The sequence below is a fragment of the Trifolium pratense genome, linkage group LG1 (genome assembly GCF_020283565.1).
Source record: "Trifolium pratense cultivar HEN17-A07 linkage group LG1, ARS_RC_1.1, whole genome shotgun sequence".
Taxonomy (NCBI): Eukaryota; Viridiplantae; Streptophyta; class Magnoliopsida; order Fabales; family Fabaceae; genus Trifolium; species Trifolium pratense.
The window spans coordinates 31,670,829-31,691,900 of NC_060059.1; the positions used below are offsets into that span (position 1 = coordinate 31,670,829).

At 36.0% G+C, this 21,072-nt stretch overlaps 4 protein-coding genes across 4 annotated transcripts; all 4 read right to left on the minus strand.

Moving 5' to 3' along the window:
• Positions 1-1,806: 1,806 nt before the first annotated feature.
• Positions 1,807-4,345, minus strand: LOC123894874 (pentatricopeptide repeat-containing protein At5g56310-like). Its single transcript, XM_045945006.1, has 2 exons — positions 3,552-4,345; positions 1,807-2,865 (listed from the first exon to the last, which is right to left on the minus strand). The coding sequence occupies exons 1-2, from the start codon at positions 4,257-4,259 to the stop codon at positions 1,948-1,950; spliced, it is 1,626 nt and encodes a 541-aa protein (XP_045800962.1). The 5' UTR covers positions 4,260-4,345; the 3' UTR covers positions 1,807-1,947.
• Positions 4,346-8,695: 4,350 nt separating this feature from the next.
• LOC123892394 lies at positions 8,696-10,303 on the minus strand. Its single transcript, XM_045942181.1, has one exon. It carries the CDS (start codon positions 10,301-10,303, stop codon positions 8,696-8,698), a length of 1,608 nt encoding a protein of 535 aa, XP_045798137.1.
• A 1,036-nt stretch (positions 10,304-11,339) lies between these two features.
• On the minus strand, positions 11,340-17,301 carry LOC123895009. The gene is made up of 6 exons (XM_045945213.1): positions 17,071-17,301; positions 16,855-16,956; positions 15,136-15,313; positions 13,287-13,384; positions 12,188-12,249; positions 11,340-11,857 (listed from the first exon to the last, which is right to left on the minus strand). The coding sequence occupies exons 1-6, from the start codon at positions 17,263-17,265 to the stop codon at positions 11,746-11,748; spliced, it is 747 nt and encodes a 248-aa protein (XP_045801169.1). The 5' UTR covers positions 17,266-17,301; the 3' UTR covers positions 11,340-11,745.
• A 1,310-nt stretch (positions 17,302-18,611) lies between these two features.
• Positions 18,612-20,136, minus strand: LOC123892403 (alkane hydroxylase MAH1-like). Its single transcript, XM_045942189.1, has one exon. It carries the CDS (start codon positions 20,112-20,114, stop codon positions 18,612-18,614), a length of 1,503 nt encoding a protein of 500 aa, XP_045798145.1. The 5' UTR covers positions 20,115-20,136.
• Positions 20,137-21,072: the final 936 nt, after the last annotated feature.

A 21,072-nucleotide genomic window follows, 5' to 3' on the forward strand; every position in this document is an offset into this window, starting at 1 on the left:
GGAAACAGTGTTAAGGAGGTGATAGCAATTAGTCAAGCAATGAATGCTTAAACATTGGATACAACAAAAATAAAAACTCCTAACAAGTCCCTGAAATTACCATAGATACTTAATGGGTTTACATAAAATTATTTAGAAGAGTATTTTCATGATTCAATGTTTAAAAGATTTGTGAACGGTGCATTAAGTATATATGGTAATTTTAGGGATACACGACATAATCATTGATCCTTATAGAAATTTAAGTGTCATTGTAATCAATGTCTAACCAAAGATATGATGTTTGAAATTGTACCCTTAAATTCTCACTCGGTTTCAAGACTTGGGATTTATCGAACATATAATCGGAATTGGATTTTCTAATGTAACTGCGGCACACAATTACAGTTCTCAATCGTCCGATCTAAATAGACCATTGAGATAATTTCGTGTAAGTAATTTAGACTGTCCAATCTCAAATCAACAACCTAAATTATTACCATGTGAAACTGCATGATTAGTAGACCGTAAAGTCACATCACATGTGTTGCCAATATAAGATGAATGGTTATGAGATACTATTGGTGAATGATGTAGAGTCACATCACATGGATTGTCAATATAAGATGAATGGTTATGAGAAACTAATGGTGAATGAAGCATCACAGCAGCTGAACTGCATAAATGAAGCCTTAGATCAATCCAATGACTCATATACGGATCAATAAATTTAGGACATTTACCCAACAAACAATAAGAATAAATTATATAAGTAGATTTATATGTAATATTTATAACTAGTTTTTAATCAAATTTTACCTTACATTCATATGACTTGTTTTATTCGATGGTTGCATAAATACCTCTAAATTATCGAGAAATAATATAAAAAACATAAAATTCATTATATTTCTGAATTAATCTCATGTTATATTTTGAGGCAAATATATATTATGTGCATCACCGCCAAATAACATGTGTGAAATGATCGCATCTAACATTCATTGACGTGAGCCATCGTAAGGCATCTCATATATGAAAAATCAATGTAAATAACATAGATGTGATCATTTAATCATATATGAAACATTATTTAATCCAATTAATATATGAGCCATTGGATTGATCTGATGGCTTCACTGATGCGGTTCACCTGCTATGATGTTTCATTCACCAGTAGTAGGGGTGATCGTATCCGAAAAAATCTAAAAGTAAAACCGCAAACCGAACCAAACCAAACCACAAAAACCGCATTTGATTTGGATGTATTTGGATGACTTTCTTACTAAACCGCAAATCGCAAAAACCGCAAACCGTAAAAATTGCGGTACCGCAAAAACCGCATTAAGTTACTATTATATATTTATATTCCAATATACATAGTCCAATTACCAAGTCAGTCGAACAAATTAATTGAACTTCAAGTTGTTTTTATTTTTTGTGCTGTGATGTTATTTTGGTGTTGTAATGTAATTTTAGATAAACAACTTTTGTCGGTATTGTGATGTTATGGAAATTCAAGTTGTTTTTTTTTTTAATATTTAAAATTGTAAGATACTATAATGTTATTTTGAAACTTCAAGTTTTTTTTATTATGTTTAAAATTGTTAGGTGAGACGTCATTCGCTATGATTCGTGAAATATACTCTCGCGATATCTAGCATTTTTCTTTCTTTAATCGCCGTGTTCTTTTATAATTTGGCTTAACAGTCTCTGCCCTTAGCAGATTTTTTTTTTTTTGGTGTGATGATAGAAAACCATAAATATATGATACATACAATTAAGGAAATTCCGGTATTAGAATGGAGAGATGTATATATTCAGGTATATTTAAGAAATCAACAAACCTATCTTCTTAAAAAGAGCTGGGATATGTACGGGACAAGATGGTATTAAAAACCTCTAGTCAGGAATTTACAGTCACACAAATTGGAATCCAGCAGCAAGGAAATCAACTCCCATAAATATCTAATGGGTCTGTATTTTTATTTGCAAATCTAAGTTATGCAAGATATCAAATATGTCAACAAAGTAAATGCTTGATTTGTCTCCAGCAATGAATTCAAATACTCTACTGTTCACCTCAATAAAACTGACACCCGGCATCTTTTCGACACCTGCATCCCGCATAACCTTTCTTGCCTCCCGAGATTCACTCCATCTACCGAGTGAAGCATAGGTATTGGACAAGAGTGAATAATTTCCGCTATGGCCAGGCTCCAACACCGTGAGATGGCGCAAAGCTTCCTCTGCTAGCTCAGCATCACCACATCTAGTTGAGGCAGCAAGCAGTGATCCCCATATAGCTGCATTTGGTTCAAAGGGCATCCTCAAAACCAGTTCTTTCGCTTCTTGAAGATGGCCAGCACGTCCAAGCAAATCAATCATGCAACCATAATGCTCAATCTTAGGTTCAATTCCATATCTAGACCTCATAGACGTGAAATAATCGCGGCCTAGTTCTACCAATCCAACATGGCTACAAGCAGAAAGGACGGCGATAAAGGTGACTTCAGTGGGCTTCACTCGACCCTCTTTCTCCATGCAGGAAAATATATGAATGGCTTCCTTTCCTAGACCGTGTAAAGCAAGCCCGGTGATCATTGTTGTCCATGTTATAATTGTTTTATGCTTCATATTCTCAAATAATTGTAGTGCTTTGTGTATGTTGCCGGATTTGGCATACATGTCTATGAGTGAGTTGTAAATAGGAACAATCTTGTTCAACTTGTGCTTTTCAATGTAGTTGTGAATCCACTCTCCCAAGTGAAGAGCACCCAAATCAGCACAGGCAGATAGTACAGCCAAAATTGCAATTTCATCTGGTTTCACATTCTCTAGCTGCATTCTACGGAAGAGCTTAATAGCTTCATTGGGATTATGAGTCTGCAAAGACATTTGGTAAACATATTAGAAAAGTGCAAAACTGAATATATATTGTGTAAATTACACCGACATCCAATAAAAATTCACTATTTTACCACATCACCTCGCTTTTGTAACTGTATTTTTGAATTAATTGAATGACATGAAAATAGTTTGATATCAACATAAAACTAATTTACACTGACAGTGTAAATCAATTAAACTCTTCAACACACATTAGTTTAAGACAATTCAAGATTTTGATTCTCTCTAGTCATGTACTCACACATTTGTAGATTTTGACCGTCACATGAAAATCAGATATTTCATATTCCAAAATGTTTTTTAAAGCCAATTTGATGATTTAGAGTCCTCTTATATTCATCTAACAGCCAAGACTCCTTCATCGCACGACTGCTTGCTTTTCTTGACCATGAAGAATCCAAGTCCGAAAATTTTGTTGGGACTCTAAGTCCCTTTAGTCGACAAAACATTCATGCAATCAATCAACACATCAGTGGTTGTCGGATCAAGATCAAATAGGAAAAGTTCCAAGTTCATTATTTCAAAAAATGTTGATATCTACATCCAACAATCACCAATGCACAAATCGCATGAATGCAGAATATTCCAACGACCCGGATTCCATTTCCAATTTACTAATGTCCCAATAGAACAAAACAATTCCTGTTACATTCCAAAATTACCTGCGTGTAACCCGAAATAAGAGTAGTCCATGAAATAACATCCTTATCCATTTGAGGCATAGAATCAAACAACTTCCGTGCATTACAAACATCACCAACTTTAGCATAAGCAGCGATCATAGCATTCCAAACAGACCCATTTTTTCCAAACCCATCATCATCAAACATCTTCCGAGCAGAAACAACATCATTACAACAACAAGAATACATTTGAATAATCGAACTAACAACAGATAAATAACAATCCAAACCAGTAACAATACCAACACAATGAACCTGTTTTCCCAAAACAACGTCGTTTAATGAAACAATAGCTTTCATAACATAAGGCAAAGAATAAGAATCAAACGACAATTCAAAACTACGAACAACATTGAATAACGAGACGGCACGTGTAGGGTTAGATGAAGAAAGAGCCCAAATAACGTTGTTGTAGACAAAGATGGGTAATGGACGGTTGTGATTGGAAGTGAAAATAGAGTAAGAGTAGTTTGGGAAATTGAGTGAAGCGGATTTGTGAATGAAACGGGAGAGGTTGATGTCGTTTTGGTCGAGTGATGTTTTGAGCATGAAGGAATGGGTTTGTTGAAGGTGAGTTAGGTTGGTGCAATTAGAGAGTAGTTGTTGGAGTTGGTATTGTGATGAGGTTATTTGTTTTTGGTAATGTTGTTTTGTGTTGGAGAGTGTTCGAATTACTGATGAATTCATAGGTAATAGTGCGGTTTAAGTTTGGTTATTTAGAATAGATTATCATAGTGGTGTGATCAATGGATGTTGAAGCAAGCAACTATTATAGTCGGTTCCCTGTAACTTGGGAGAGATTGAATAGATGATGAGATGATGATCGATAGGGTAATCGTACGGTTGCTAATCAAAGCAACCTACAGATATTTTTTGTTTTTTTTTTTTTTTTTTGGTACATAAAGAGGGCAACAAGCCCAAAAAAAGAAAGAAAAAAAACTACGAAATTAGACGAACATTTCTAGGCATGCAAGTCCCTGAAATGTCATCAAACAAGATACTCTGCAGCTCCCTCGGTGGGGCCTCTAAAACAATGGGAAAAAATGAATCATTTGTTAGACTATATGAAGCTAACCAATCAGCACATCTGTTGCCTTCTCGCAAGGTATGGTTAACCTGAACATGCCAAGAAAGATTAATAAGATCTCGGATTCGACGAATCAGAACGGGAGTAGCACCATTAATCTGGCAATTATTTGTAACCATGTCCACTAGCAATTTAGAGTCACTTTCCACAATTATATGTGAAAAACCTTGGCGTCTAGCTATCTTTAACCCCTCATACATTCCCCACATCTCAGCATGAAGAGCATCACATGTTCCGATCTTTCGAGTATAACCTGTTCGCCATTGACCGTCGCAGTCTCGAATAAGGCCCCCACATCCTGCAAGATCCAAGGACTCCTTATAGGCTCCATCACAATTAAGTTTAACCCAACCTCCTTGTGGTCTCTTCCAGCCAATGTAGATAGTGTCAATACGTCTCGACCCTCTTATTAGGTGAAGATGTCCGCCCCTATCAATAGCTTGAACCAAATCAAGAATGACCCGAATAGGATCAGTAGGCCGATGAAAGTCTTCCTCAAAAATAGATTTGTTCCTCCACGTCCAGAGATTCCAACAGGTCACCATGAATATAGATCGCCACTCCTCTTTGCGTGTTCCATACACTTGATTGGCGAGGTTCTTGAAGATCCAGTCCCTGCAATTCAAAGAAAAGAAATTAGTAATATGAATTGAGGCAACTAACTTGATCCATACCTGGGTTGCGTAAACACAATCTCGCAAAACATGTAAAAGTGTTTCGTCACCATTCCCACAACTAGGGCAAATGGGTGAAACTCCAATCCCCCATCTGCTTCGGCGATAGTTAGTTAGGAGACGTTCATGTGCCGCTATCCACATGAAATTTTGGAGTTTGTGGGGACCCTTCCAGTCCCATATCTTTTGCCAATCCCCTTCAATATGGTTTAAATTTTGACACTGAAGTTCATAGGCGCTTTGAACTGTGAAGTGGCGAGTACTAGTTCCTTTCCATCCAAGAGAGTCAGGACCATCAGCTTCCATGGGTGCAGGAATGGCCAACACCTGATTAGCCTTGTCAGGGGGTAGATGTGCCTTTATGAAGTCAATATTCCAATGACCATTAATCGTCACGACATCTTTGACAGTGAGAGTTGTGTCAACAAACTGTTGGGTAGCATTCAACATCAGCGATGAACCACAAGGAGCCCATTTGTCCAACCAAAAATTTATATTTTTCCCATCTCCTAGTTGCCACACAGTATGGTTCTGGAACTGGTCCCAAATGCAAGCAAGGGATTTCCATAGAGGGGAGTCGTATGGTTGAGAACTAATAGCTTGTCGGAGATCCTTCTTCCTACCATACTTATTGTAAAGGACCTTACACCAAAGGTTATCAGGTTTGTTGATCATGTTCCAAAGAATTTTCATAAGGAAGGCATCATTCATTTGATGAGGACTTTTAATTCCGAGTCCTCCAGCTTTCTTTGGCAAGCAACAAACATCCCAACTAATCAGATGAGGTCTACGCTTCTGTTCAGTGTCTCCCCACAAAAAACCTCTCTGAATTTTCTCCATCTCATCACAAAGAGTTTTAGGGATCTTAGCATATTGCATATGATAGTACGGTATAGAGCTCAACACAGATTTTGTCAGAGTAAGTCTACCAGCAAAACTCAGACATTGATGTTTCCACCCACTTAACCTGTTTTGCATCTTGCTTATAACATGTTCAAACTTCCCTCTTGTTGTTCTCCCGGGAGCAATATTAGCCCCCAAATACTTGCCAAGACTATCAACTTGTGTGAATCCTGTATGCTGCAAGATGTCACCTTTGAGCTGTTGGTCAACATTTTTGGAGAAAAATATTTGAGTCTTTTGATTATTAATCCTCTGGCCTGACGCTTGGCAAAACTGGTCAAGGCAATGCATCACACAATGAGCTTGTTCAATCGAAGCCTCTGCAAAAAGAAGAAGATCGTCAGCAAAAAGGAGGTGTGAAATTTGAGGGCCAGATTTACCTGCTCGCATTGGCTTCCAGTAGTTAGCCTCCACTTGATCAGCAATAATATGGGAGAGTCGTTCCATACAAATAACAAATAAATATGGTGATAATGGGTCTCCTTGACGAATGCCTCTCGTAGGAGAGAAATTATCCGTCTTGTCCCCATTCCACAAAATTCTAAAGGAGGGAGAGGTAATGCAATAATGAATTATGCTAATAAGTTTAGAGGGAAACTTACACTCTGTCATACAATTTTCAATAAAGTTCCAATTGAGACGATCATAAGCTTTTTCTAGATCAATTTTTATAGACATGAACATTCGTTTACCTTTCATCTTAGCCATGGAGTGTACCATCTCTTGAGCCACAATGATGTTGTGGTGAATGGTACGTCCTGGAATAAAGCTAGATTGATAAGGGGAAATAATGTCATCCAGCAAAGGCTTGAGTCTGTTAACAATAACCTTAGTAATAATTTTATAAGTCACATTACATAGGGCAATCGGACGAAATTGAGAGACAGACTCCGGCTTATCAACTTTGGGGATCATCACAATAAGAGTATTATTAATAAAAGATATAAGAGAAGGGTTAGACCAAACCTGGTTCACATACTGATAGAGAGAATTTGCTATCGTATCCCAACATTGTTGGAAGAACATGGCTGGATAGCCATCTTCACCCGGCGCCTTGTGGGGTCCCATATCAAACAAAGCGCGTTTGCACTCTGAAAAACTAACCAGAGCACTCAACCTAATCTGATTCGCCTCAAGATTCATAGGATAAGTAGACGAAGAAACCAATGGTTCCCTGATTGGTTGCTCTTCTTTGTATAAGTCAATATAGAAATTCCGCACCATATCTTTAAGTGTCTCAGAATCTTCCACCCAATCTCCCGCCTCGTTACGCAAGGAAATAATTTTATTCTTTCTTCTTCGGATAATGGTTTTCGAGTGATAATACTTGGTATTACGGTCACCATCTGAGATCCACTTACCTCTAGATTTTTGAAACCATAAGCACTCCTCTTGGTATAAAGTAATGGCTAGTTTCTCTTGAAGCTCTTTTTCAAGTGAATCCAAAAAAGTACTATAACCATAACTGGAGCTATTCTGAATACCATTCAATCTAGCAAGTAACTCTTTCTTTCTTCTAAAAATATTACCGAAAGTATCCTTATTCCATTCCTTCAGAAGGGGAGTGAGTTGATGAAGTTGCTCCACCAAGTTATTGTCTCGTCTCCATTTATCTTTAAGGAAGTGATGAAAATCAGCATGAGTAGTCCACGCAGCCTCGAAACGAAAAGGGCGATTCCTACTAATATTAGATTCACCCTCCGTAAGAATCATAATGGGATGATGATCAGACTGCACACGAGGTAGGACCCTGCCGAACGCTTCTTGGTATCTAAGTCTCCACTCGACATTGCAGAGAACTCGATCAAGCTTCTTGAAGACTCTATCTCTCCCATTCCACTTAGGCCCTCTCCAAGTAAATTTGGTACCTGCAGTAGTAACTTCCATCAATTTGCACTCATTAATCCAACAATTGAATTTTTGACATTTACTAATATCTAACTGAGCGCCTCCTTTTTTTTCATCTGGACTAGCTATCTCATTAAAATCACCCATCATAAGCCAAGGCTCAGTAGTGGTATCAGCCATATTTCGTAGTTGTTGCCAAGTACCCTCCCTCTCCTGTTCTCGAGGACTAGCATAGACCACAGTGAGCAACCATGGTTCCGTATTTTGCTCATTCACCTGCACATGAAGAAAGTGAAAATCATTTTTAATTAAATGGACTTTAATATCCATTCTATTCCACATAAGCCATATTCCGCCGGAGAACCCCCTAGCTTCAGCAAGAAAATGGTTTTTAAAACCGAGCTTTCTTATGGTGTTAATGGCAGTGTTGCCACTACATCGAGTCTCTTGCAAAGCTACCATATCGACTTTGTTTTTCCTGCAGAAATTATTTAGTGCTCGACGGAAATTTTTTCCTTGAGCACCTCTACAATTCCAATTTATCAATATCATTAAAAGATAAATAAAAAAATAATAAATAAAACACACTAAGTTAAAAGCAATAAAACCCATTAATTTAGATGCATGCTTGTATCCTCCGCAGCACCAAAACTGCTCTTCATCTCCTCAGGTGACATATTTTGCGCAGCACCCACTATTGTTGCTGAAGCCATGTCAACATGTGTGGATTTTGAAATGTTTTGTTTTACACTACCATTCCCAATATCATAATCCTTGTGATGCTTTTGTGCAATACTAGTGGAAGCTCCATGAATATTTTCCACGTTTGGAATTCCACTCTTAATTAGGCTAGCATTCTTTTCCATTTGTATATGGTTTGGAATTTGAGTAACCTTGGCATTTATTGTATTATGTCCACCATTGTATACTCCCATTGATGTAGAAACATCTACCTTGGAAGTTACATGCTGACTAATTTTATTTGTACCAGTGGTGTCATATCTAGGCCTCTTCTTTTTAAATTTCCTTTTTGAATTTTGATTGGGCCCAGCTTCAGACCGTTGACTTGTATTAACATGATTTCCATTATTGTGTTCAATTACAGGCTTGTTTAGCTCCTTGCTGTGATTTTGCACGTTGGTAGGAAACGGAATCCCACTATTATTGCTAGCATTAAATTTATTTCCCCGTTTCTTTCTCTCCACTCTGATCCAATCACCGTGCAAAAAATCTGGATCTCCTTCCTCTCTGTTGGGAACCATATTCCAAGCGCTATCCTCCGTAATTTTAGCCTCGATTTGAGTTTGTGGAGGTGTCACCGGAGTGCCTTCTGTTGCGGGACTATTGGCGGTTTTCGCAACCTCTGTAACTGGCTTCTTTTTTGTCTGTGCACAGTCTTTTAGAAGGTGACCATAACATCCACATTGAGTGCATATGATGTGTAACCCTTCATATTGAACTTGATACCATTCGCCGTTGACTCCTACTCGACCAACTACCGGCTTTGTGAGATCAATTTCAACGCACATTCTAGCGAATCTTCCCCGTTCTACTCGCAGCGTGTGAAGGTCAACCTTTACAGGATTGCCAACCATTGATGCCAGGGCCCAAAGTAAACTTTCATCATAATAAACAAGGTTCAGGCTTGGAACCCGGATCCACACCATCGTCTTGTCGATCGTCGCAGTAGCCGCGTTGAAAGTTGGAGACCACTGACTAACGGCCAAGTAGTGATCATAGATCATCCAAGGACCCCCATTTATCACCTTGTTCTTGTCATCTTCTCCATCAAACTTCACCATGTAGAAAGCATTACCAATATCCATCAACTCTATGCCTCCTACTAGTTTCCATGTAGTTTCCAATTTATTCTTCATCGTGTTGTATCCTAACTTCTTTCCCAATAATTTAATCACCAAAGCATCCTTCCATGGTATACTCAATTCTTCTATAACTTTCCCTTCAACGTGGAGCATCGGCATTAAACGATTTCCTTTTACCAGTTCAACCTTAGCCAACTTATTAGCTAATAGATCCACACGTTCCCTTGTGATAACAGCTTGTTTCCCTAACACTTTATCCCTAAAGGATATCATCTCTCTTTTTTCATGCACCTTATCAATATTAGATCCGTTACCACTTCCTCCTTTATCTGGTGGTTCCGGTGGCAGTCGTTGTTCTGCCGGTGGCGGCAGATTGGCTGTAAACGTGAAGTCCATTTTCTCCAAACCCTAGCAGAGCAGTTTTAGAGAAAAATAGGGTGATTACAGATATTTTTTGTTTTATTAATTAGAAAAATGCTAAACAGTGCCCCGGGCACTAGTTAAGGATATAAATATAGAAGTTTTATCTCGTAAATTGTGCATTCAATGTTTTAATGATGTGAAAAGTTATTCTCTCCCATCATTAACTTTATCATTTGTTTCATTTTTTAGTATGCTTAACTAGTGCCCCAGGGGCACTGTTTAGCATGACCCTATTAATTAATGAGGAGGGTTATATTGACTCCAAGAGTAAGTTTTATAACTTACTCCAAATCTTCACCTTTGATTTTAATTCCAATTAATGGCTAAGATGGATTGATAATAATTGTTAAGGTGAGACTTATTCTTTTGTTGCACTTGAAAATCAAGATTATCAAAACATACTTTAAATAGAATATAACCCTCCTCTTGGAGTAAGTTATAATATTTCCATTTATTTTTGAATAAATTGACTTTTGTATATCCCCGTCAATATAACTCAGTTGGCAGGAACAATGCATGTAATATGCAGATGTATTTGTAATAGACAAACTGATAAACACGCATCAAATTTACACATATAACTGTAAGTTCGAACCAGGGTGAAGAAATTGAGCCTTAATAATATCAACATCTTTTTTTATTTGTTGACAATATTTATAGGATTTAGATACTTTAAAGTAAGTAAAGTGTAAAGTGAGAAAATTAAGCTTTGTGATTCATGTTCCTCTCTTTACACTCTATATCTACCTTTAATTTGTTAATTAAAAGTTGATATTACTCATTTTACACTCTAAAGTGAATCATTCACATTAATATAGTTGAGGATACGAATCATTTCTTCCAGAATTATTATGTATATGGGGTGGCTTGTAACGGTATAATTTCATGTCTAGGGGTTCCTTGCATCCTTCCTAATGTTATAGCTATGGCTTCTAAGTTTTATGGGGCATGCAATTTTCGCAAAATTCCAAGAAGCTACCTACAAGCAACCTGGTAAGCGACTGTTTGATTTATTTGAAAAGAGCATCATAATAGAGTTATTAACCGCAAAGATGTGTCAGCAACTACATTGGTTTACTTCGTACCAAAAAAAAAACTACACTTTTTTGACAATATCAAAATCAACACTTGGTGGTGGATGAAAGTTAAGCATAAAGGCTTTTGTTTGTTGTCCAATCCATATGCTTGTATAGGGATTGTGGTAGGTTGAGTTTTATCTCTGTTTGTTTGATGTCTATTTTTTGTACTCTTACTTTAGCCATTTCTTGTACCTTTATGCTTCCATGTTTACTTCCATGTTTTGGATGGGAGATGATGATGGTAATGTAGATTTTGCAGCACCACGTAATGAGAAGATATCGTGCAGAACAGATTCCTCAACCTTTTCGAATTCAAAACCCTGAAGTATATTTGCATCATGAAGCCTCGCTAGAATCTTCTGAATCTGAAATATCAGCCATCTTCTCAAGTGCATCTAGGTTGCCAGCTTCAGAAGTTGTCTGTAATCTGAGTAGGTCGGCGTCTTCACTGAGGAAAAAGAAAACCAAGAAACATTTCTTTCTGAGCATGATACTTTAGTATTCTGACAACAGAGACAGTACTATTGATAAAAAAAAGTTCAATGGATTTCTAGCATGTACATTCATAGCTAGTATCTATTGTTAATTTTTTTTTACGAGAAAAAGTTATGTGAGACATTAAGTTCATTTTATGTGAGAATGCTGATAGAGATATCAAGTTCTTTAAGAAACTTCAGAGTGGGAATAATAGTTAGAAGTAAAACGTAAAGCATCGATTCTTCACACTTTTTTTTTAATCAAACTAAAGTATGAACGAAAAAACCATATAAACGCATACTCTGTAACCCCGAAGATTTCCTTGACAACTAAAGAGCTATCACTTGAACAGAACTCTGGCAGCTGGAATCAGAATAAAAGGAAAAAATCTAATCAATTCATCATCATATATTAAAAACAAGAAACTCAATAACAAGAATGTACATTATTAGCCTTTCACCTAAAACATATATATTAAAAAGTATGAGAAATTTCAGATTAGAAAACAACTAAATTATTCAATGTTAAAATATAATATATATCTTCCTAAAACCAGAAAATAGAACCACTCCTTTCCAAAAATAACTATATACGACCTTTTAAGCATTTCCCCAAAAGTCAAAATAAACATTGCAAAAACCATAACCTTTACCCTTTAAGTGGCATGGGCTATTATGAATCATGTCTAATGACATCATTTAAAACCAGATATTTCTTGGTGACCTATATTTGTATGTGGTCTATCCCCATCACTAACAATTGAATCATAGTTCCTTTATTTTTATCTTATCTATCCTCTTTATTGTTTCTTGTTTAGATCTTCTTCGCACATGTCCTCTTAGAATTTGGATTGGGCCTAACTCAATCTCCTACAAAACTAGCTTATAAGATGAGGACTGTCCAAACTATATAATCACTACTTAAGCAATGTCTTCCGGCAACGTGGGACAAAATCCCCGGCCACACCCAGCACAACGAAGGTGCTGGAGGCAGCAATGAAGGCAACACAAATGCCGCCATTAAGCATGTCCAAACCACCAAAGCCAGGATACTCTGCCTTGTTAGGCATGTGTGGTAATTTTGTATCAAACTACACTGAAGCACTCTTATGTTTCATCCACCTTACTTGAACCCTATGGTTCCTATTTCCTTGGCATTTTGTATGATGGATTCAAGATACTCAAGTCATAGTACTTGTGGTATGGTGTATTATTGGGATTTTCACATCTCCCGGCCTATAACAATTTCCGTATTATTGGCCCATATAAATTGTTGAACAAATTCAGAAACCACAATTGAGGTTACCATATCAGATGGTATCAGAGCCTCTTAATGGTTCTGAGCATACAGAAAGAAAGACAAAAATAATTGTGTCGAATGGACTGTTTAAGACCACTCACCTCAGATAGATAGAAAACCTTTCCAAAAAGGGCCTGAACAGCTAGTTTTCTCTTGAAACCCTTTTCAGTATAACCTGATTTATTCATTACAATTGGGCCTAGAAATCATTTAAAAAAATTAGAGTCAGAGAATAGATATAAAAATGCCTACTTCTTAATTTAACTAAATATTAACTGAAAAAAACAATTTCATGGACTGAGAAAAAATGATTCGGTATATGTCTGTTCTGACGTAGAACTTGCTATTATTTAAAAGTGTGTTGGCTTCAAAATAGCTTTATAGTAATGGAAAACCAAAGTATACAACCCTCAGTATGCTGCCGACAGAGAAACAGACTAGGAAAAAAGCAATCTCGATAGATACATAGTTGCAATTCCATGCATATTATCATTAGTGGCAGATTGGCATGTCAGAGCCTCCGGCCACTGTGAGAATCAGCTAGTGTTGCATTTCACTGTTGTGGGAGTTTGACCAGACCAGCTGATGTTACTAAAATTCCTTTTTTCGACTGTTATTTTATCCAAATTTTTTAGTTCCACTATTGTTAGTTTTCTATTTTTTTCCCCAAACTTGCAACAAAAGATTTATGGGTTGATTTGCTGGGTAGGATGAAACAGGACATTCAACAGTTTAAGGCAGCCTGTGACATTGTTCTGTTCAGAGAAACATATATCAGAGTCTATCCGATCCTTGCAGGGAGTCTACAGCCTTTACCTATTCCTACCAACATATTGCGGGGATCTTGATGAATTTTATCATGGGTAGGTTACAAAAAGTTAATCTTGAAGACAAAATTCTGCTGGTGGTTGAATTACATGCAAAAATATGTCGATGTTATTTATCTAACTCATTGTTTTACTTCAAAGGATCTAGTTGAGACTTTTCTCAAAGAGGTGGTTCAGTTGCCTGGTTTTCAGCATCGAGTCTCGGACTGAGGCAAGGTGGCATTTTTTATTTAGGTTGTTTCACTTAGCTGGTACCAAAGAAATTCAGATTTTTTTTTATGGTGAATGTTAGTAAGTTATTTCACTCTTCAATTTCTCCACCCGAACCACCAAGCCAGCCTTATACATCCAAGACAAACAAACAAATTATGTTTTACTTACTATCTGAAATCAAACGGCTAATCAAAAGTGATGAATAAGTGTTTGGAGATCGATATGAGAAGCTCGACAGATGAAAAAACAAAACAATGGCACAAATGTGACCTAATATGACCAAGACCCTTCTATGTTACCGAAAGAAACTACTTTTCCCTCAGCAACTGGGGAAGTTATATGGCTGGTGAACAGGATGCCATGCCAGCAGTTTTGAAGGTGAATCTGTGTCATACTTGGGCCAAAATGAAAACTCAATCGGATAAGCGCAGATTGAATGTTCACTTTCAAGTAGGTGATTGGGTTTTGCCCAATTTGCAAACTTGCAACCCCAAGATTCAGGTCACAAACCAAAATACTCAATGACAATTTAATCCCAAGGTTATTCAAACAGATGGGCAGGTCACCCACCCATCACTTTTAACTAGCCTAAACACGGTAACATCCATCTTGTCCTTCATGTGTTACCCATTTGAAAAGGAAAATTTCACATCATGCATTTCACAACCATTGCCTCTATTGTTTTGTGAGGATTTGAAGTTTCAGGTTCAACTAACTCTGGTTCTGGTCCACAGACATCTCTTGTGAAGTTGCAGAAGTTTTGATAATTTTAAGGCCAGAGAGAAATAATCATTTTCGCTACAGTTCACCAGTATACTTTCCTATGCAGCCTTGGCCAAAATATACTACCATGCACAAGAACTACTCAGATGAAAATTTTGTCTAATATTAAGAATACATTATATATTACCTTTGTCTCGCACAATTCTTCGTGAAATTTCATTCAGAATCTCAGCAACTTGTGAGTCATTTAACGTAGAAGCTCTCCTTAGCTGAATTAAATCAGCTACAACATCAGGGTTGAATGGTTTCTCATTCAGAACATACCGGATATATTTGCGCAAAATTTCTTGCAAACCAAAACCTGTCTGGATATGAATTTGCAGTTGTTACATAAAATCAGATGGCACATATGCACAGAAAGACAAAATTACGGGTAGCAAGCAAACAGAAACAAGATCTTCCATCAGATTTTCCTCAGCCAGCAAAATGAAATGTAAGAACTAATTTTTTATCTAGACAGCTGGCATGATACCTATATTAGAAAAGCCACAAAGGTAGCTGCTTAATTGTCTACTCAATTGCACCGAAAAACATATCATGATTAGGAAACAAAGCATATACTACTCCGGTTCTAAATATAAGGAAAAAAAAACTTTCTAGGTTCATTGAATAAAGCATGTATGTCAGGATAAAAAGGTCCAGATACATGTTTTATTCAATAAACCTAGAATGTTATTTTTTGCTTATATTCAGAACCGGAGGGAGTACACATTAACAACAAAAATTTCACCTAAGGTTAGACAGGATAAAGATGCAATATGTCAGATTCAGACTCTTAGTCTATATACTATAAAAAATATCATCAAAATGAATTGATGGTGGTAATTATTTACAATACTATATTAGTATTTATGGTCTTTCAGTGCAATCATTGTTCTTATTTTGTAAAAATAAGACATATTATTATCGACTAGTACGAAGCATGGATTCCAGGCAGATGACATGGCACGACACTAGATGATAAACAAACCAAAACTGAGAAAATATACAAGCAAATACTCAGCCTTACACATAACTAAGTGAAAGAAAACATAATGTCTCTATTGTAATTGATAAGCAGTCAACTATGTCACTCAAGTTAACTGCATCTGTTCGTGATAGTTTTTTATTCTCTTACACTAGCATTGTATGACTGATACTAATTCTCAACAGATACAAAGACTGTATTCTGTTGTCAATTATTACTACTAGAACTACTGCGAGTTTCTTCGTGTAATTTCTCTCAAGGTAGCACTCAACATGCATGTGGAAGAACGATCATTCTCTACAGTTAGTAGACACCAATTTAAAAAGTGATTCCATTACCATCCAGAACAGAATAAGGGGGCCATACATTATTCAACAACAAATAGTGACTACATGCCATATTCAAGGTTTTTCAAAAAAAGGTCCACAACTGCAATATAAACCTTCAATATTAACAGTTTTTTTATGTCTCTATGCCTACACAGTGACTGCAGTTGAAGCCACATTTAACTACGATTTTTCATAGTATCAAAATTGCGATGCAAATAGTTCCAAACTATGGTCTGAATACAGGCGTCATTTGATCCATGTAGCCAGTCCCACTTAGCAGGATAAGACTTGGTTGTTGTATGGTCTGCAAGACTGCAACCACAATTGCTTGCTGCCTGCCGCAATATAAATTTTTCAGAGGTCCTAACTCCTAACAACGGCATCACAATTGCAATTGCAGCCACATTTGGTTGCATTTTGCCGCAATATCAAGATTCTCAATGTAACCACAACCGCAATTTAGAACCATACACAACTACATCTACATCTACAATATAAAACATTGGCCATTGTCTTTTAAACAAGATATTTTTCATATTATACACCTCACCTTATCCGCAATTGCCTTGAGATCATCAACCTTAACTTCATCTCTTCCTCTTTGTAACAACAACTCATCCACCGACTTACACAGCATCGCATTTTTACCAACCTAAAACAAACAAACAAAAAACATTATAAATTCCCTTTTTGGAAATATTCATAAAATTTGGTGGTTTAGTTTACTGAACAAAAAAGGAAGGTTCGAAAGAAACAAGAAACCAACCAATTTACGTCGCTGTGCTTTAGGAGAAGTAAACTTCTTAACAGTCTTAACAAACGCAATAACAAAAGTAACACCAACATAACCAAGAGGAACAGCGAGAATCCACGGCAACGAAGTGGGACCCACTCTAGGTCCAGGAATAGCTTGTGTAACCGAACCAGTGAACTCAACAAGGTCAAGAGCTTTTACCATCATTGTCAGTTGTCACTATTGGCAGCGTTAGACACCACCTGAAAAAAGACAAACATACTCCACACATTTTGACTACTAGGACAATTGAAAAACACATGCTTACTATCCTCTTCCTCCACATTACACAATGCACAGACTGCCGGACATTCCACTCTACATTACGGTGATGGAAACTTTGTATCGATATCATGATAATAAAAAAAAACTTAAATCTTCAATAATTTACTTTTAACAAATGCTTTGCATAAAGTTGATGAATAGTGGATCGTAGAGTCGCATCACATGGATTGCCAATATAAGATGAATGGTTATGAGATATTAATGGTGAATGTAGCACCACAGCAACTGAACCGAACAATGAAGCATTCAAATAAATCTAATGACTCATATATGCAGGGCTGTTCCCGAGTATTTGGAGGCCCTGTTTGAAAATTAAAAATGTATCTTTAATAAAAATATAATTTTTTTTAAAAGTCATTCTCTATTTAAATTGTAAATAGCATAAAAAATAGTTATCATAGTAAATAACATTTAAAAGCAACATATTTTAATCAATAACATTAAAATACATCTTCAATATAATATCATTATCAACTTTACATTTCCTTAGGAATTTTCTTATAATGTTGCTTTTTTTATTTACAATCAACCGCAAATTACTTATAAAATTAAGAGTATGTCCATTAGATTTTTTATTTTTTTAAAGTAATAAAATATTTTTAGTAGTAACAAAGTTATTAAATTTTTTTTACATATATAAATTTTTTAATAGATCGATATAAACAATTAGAGGCCCCTAATTGTTTGAGGCACTGCGCGGTGGCTCACCTTGCACACCCACATGGCCGGCCCTGCATATATGGATCAATAATTTTAGGACATTTACCCAACAACCAATAAAAATAAATTATATAAGTAGATTTATATGTAGTATTTATAACTAGCTTTTAATCAAATTTTACCTCACATTCATATGACTTGTTTTATTCGATGGTTGCATAAATACCTTTAAATTATCGAGAAATTATGTAAAAACATAAAATTTATTATATTTCTTAATTAATTTTATGTGCCAAAGTTTCTTATATTTTGAGGTAGATATATATTATCTGCATCACCTCCAAAGTGTGAAATGATCACATCTAACTTTCATTGATGTGAGACGGATCATAAGTATTAGCTATAAAATTATTCTTTCACTATCATTAAAATATGTTGTTATTATTATGCATATGTTTATATCTATTTATTTTTTAGAAAAGAAAAATTATTAAAAGGATCAAGGCTAAACACAAGATGTACAAAGATCATTATTTAAGGGTACATTACAAAGTCATGTTTAATCTATATCAATCATATCTTTTATTTACTTTGATCTTCAAGCCATCTTTCATGCGAAGAGCAATAGAAACTTTTGGAGCTATAGAGTGACCTTCCACAACATGTATGCGGAACTTCCATAAAATAGAAATTACAACCATTTTCATTTCAACAAAGCTAATATCTTTCCCAAGACAACTTCTTGGACCAGCATTGAATGCAATGAACTTGTAAGATGGAACATGTTTAATTTGTCCTCTATCTGATATCCATCTCTCCGGTTTAAATTCCAGACAATCTTCTCCCCATATTTGTTCCGTCCTTCCCATTGCATACAAAGAGTATATTAACTTTGTATTTGGCTTAACATGGTCTCCACTAGGTAGTTTATCAGATTTGATTGCACATTTGTGTTGAAATGCTAGTGGAGGAAAAAGCCTTAAGGCTTCACTTATAGCTCCATGAAGGTAAACTAGCTTATCAAGAACTTCTACACTGAAATTAGTGATTAAGTTCTCCCCTTGTGTTAAACAATTATCTCTAATCTCTTGAATAATTTTAGCTTCTACAATAGGATGAATTGAAACAAGCCAAAAAAACCAACTGAGACCAGAACTAATTGTTCCATTTCCTGCAATTAAAAGATTGACTGCGGTGTCTCGAATATACCTGTCAAACTTTTCCCCCTTTTCCAGTCCTTCCTTCATTAGTTCCTTTAACAAGCAAGAATGGCTTTCATCCACATCTTCATTGCCTTTGTAATAATTTATACATTTGTATAAAAATTGGTGAAGAGTTTCTTGAGCTACCTTGCCCTTCTTCTCTTGACCAATGTTTAACCATTTTTGTAGCTTCCAAATGCATTTTGGAATATAGTGCCTGAACAATATCATATCCTCAAGCACAGAAATAGCTTTTACATAAGCAATTTCTGATAACTCGTTAAAGTTGTAAGGAAGGCAATTAGGATCAAATCCAAATAAAGAAGTGCAAGCAGTATCAAAGGTGAACCTTTCAAGAATATCTTGCAAGTCAAGTACTTGTACTCCTTTAGATGCTTGATCAAGAAATGGTAATAAGCAATTCTCTAGCTTATTTTGAATGATTTGTTGGAGGAATATCTCAAAGTTTTTATTTTTGAGCAATGAATGAAGTAGTGTCCTTTCGTGCTTCCATTCATCGGAATCCAAATTGAAAATACCAAGACCAAGAAGTTCAAAAATCTCATGGAAATCAGACCCTTTTCCATAGTTTGTGAAATTCTTGCTAGTGATGTGGTGCACATTCATGGGATCACTAGTGAGGATAAAGTTGGCAATGTTTGTGAACCAAGGTCCTTTAAACTGAAAAGTTCCTCCATGATGTTTCAAAATCCAGGCTACATAATCATGAATATTGGATTGATTATGCAAAATTGATGGTAGCATGCCAATTATTGGCCAATTTGGTAAAAGTGCATTTTTGGTGTGTTTCCATATATTGTAGAATATGATGAAAAAAATGGCAACAAATATTGTAATATAGTGAAACATGGTGATTGTACTTAGAGTGCAAGTAAAATTCAAGAAGAGGATATGAGTGATCAATTGTAATTGCAATTGTAGAATATACTGAACAAGAGGAGATGAGTGATATATATAAGGAAGAAGAGAGATGAGTGATCAATTGTTGGAGTACAACTGGATTTTAATTCATATTGAATGTAGATATGTGTGTCCGTATGTAAATATACACACGTATACCCCCTTTCTCTTTATGGTGGTTGATTTGATGAGTTCTAATTTGTGGTGGTGTGACTCATTATTTCTTTGTAGTTTTTGTTGTTGCTGATACTAGTTTACCATGAACCAAAATAGATAACAATTTTTTTTTATTTTTTTTTAGAAAGCAAAAAGTACAGGACAACTCATGTGAATTAGCTAAAATACCTCTGTGATGAAGTGCAGATCTCATTGGCAACCTTTCTAATAATAACCTCCAGCCAAATACATGTACCTTTGAAGGTACATCATTCCTCCATAGCTTCTGAATAGCAGATAACACATTAGAGTTCAACTCTCAACCTGTCTATGTTCTAATAACCAATCATAACAAGACTTTACAGAAAACTGACCTGTTTTACCAAGAGTCCATCCCCATGTATCTCCCATGTTTGGTTGTAACATAAACCCACCAGCAACTCCTTAAGGTCTTCCAAAAGTTGTTCTTCGCTAGCCGTTAAATGCTCAGACCACTGCCAATACCACTGTAAAACACTCCATTCCCTTTTATCCTTTGAGCTATCATTACATCTTGAGAAGCCTCTTTAGCAAAAAGATTAGGGAATAAATCTCGAAAAGTATGATTCCCAAACCATTTAAACTTCCAAAATCGAATGTCCTGACCATTCCCAAACCATTTAAGCTATCATTACATTTTCTTTAAACCCATCAGTCTCCATCCCCCTGCCCAGACCTATGACATCCTTCCACCAAAAAAACGACCTTGCAT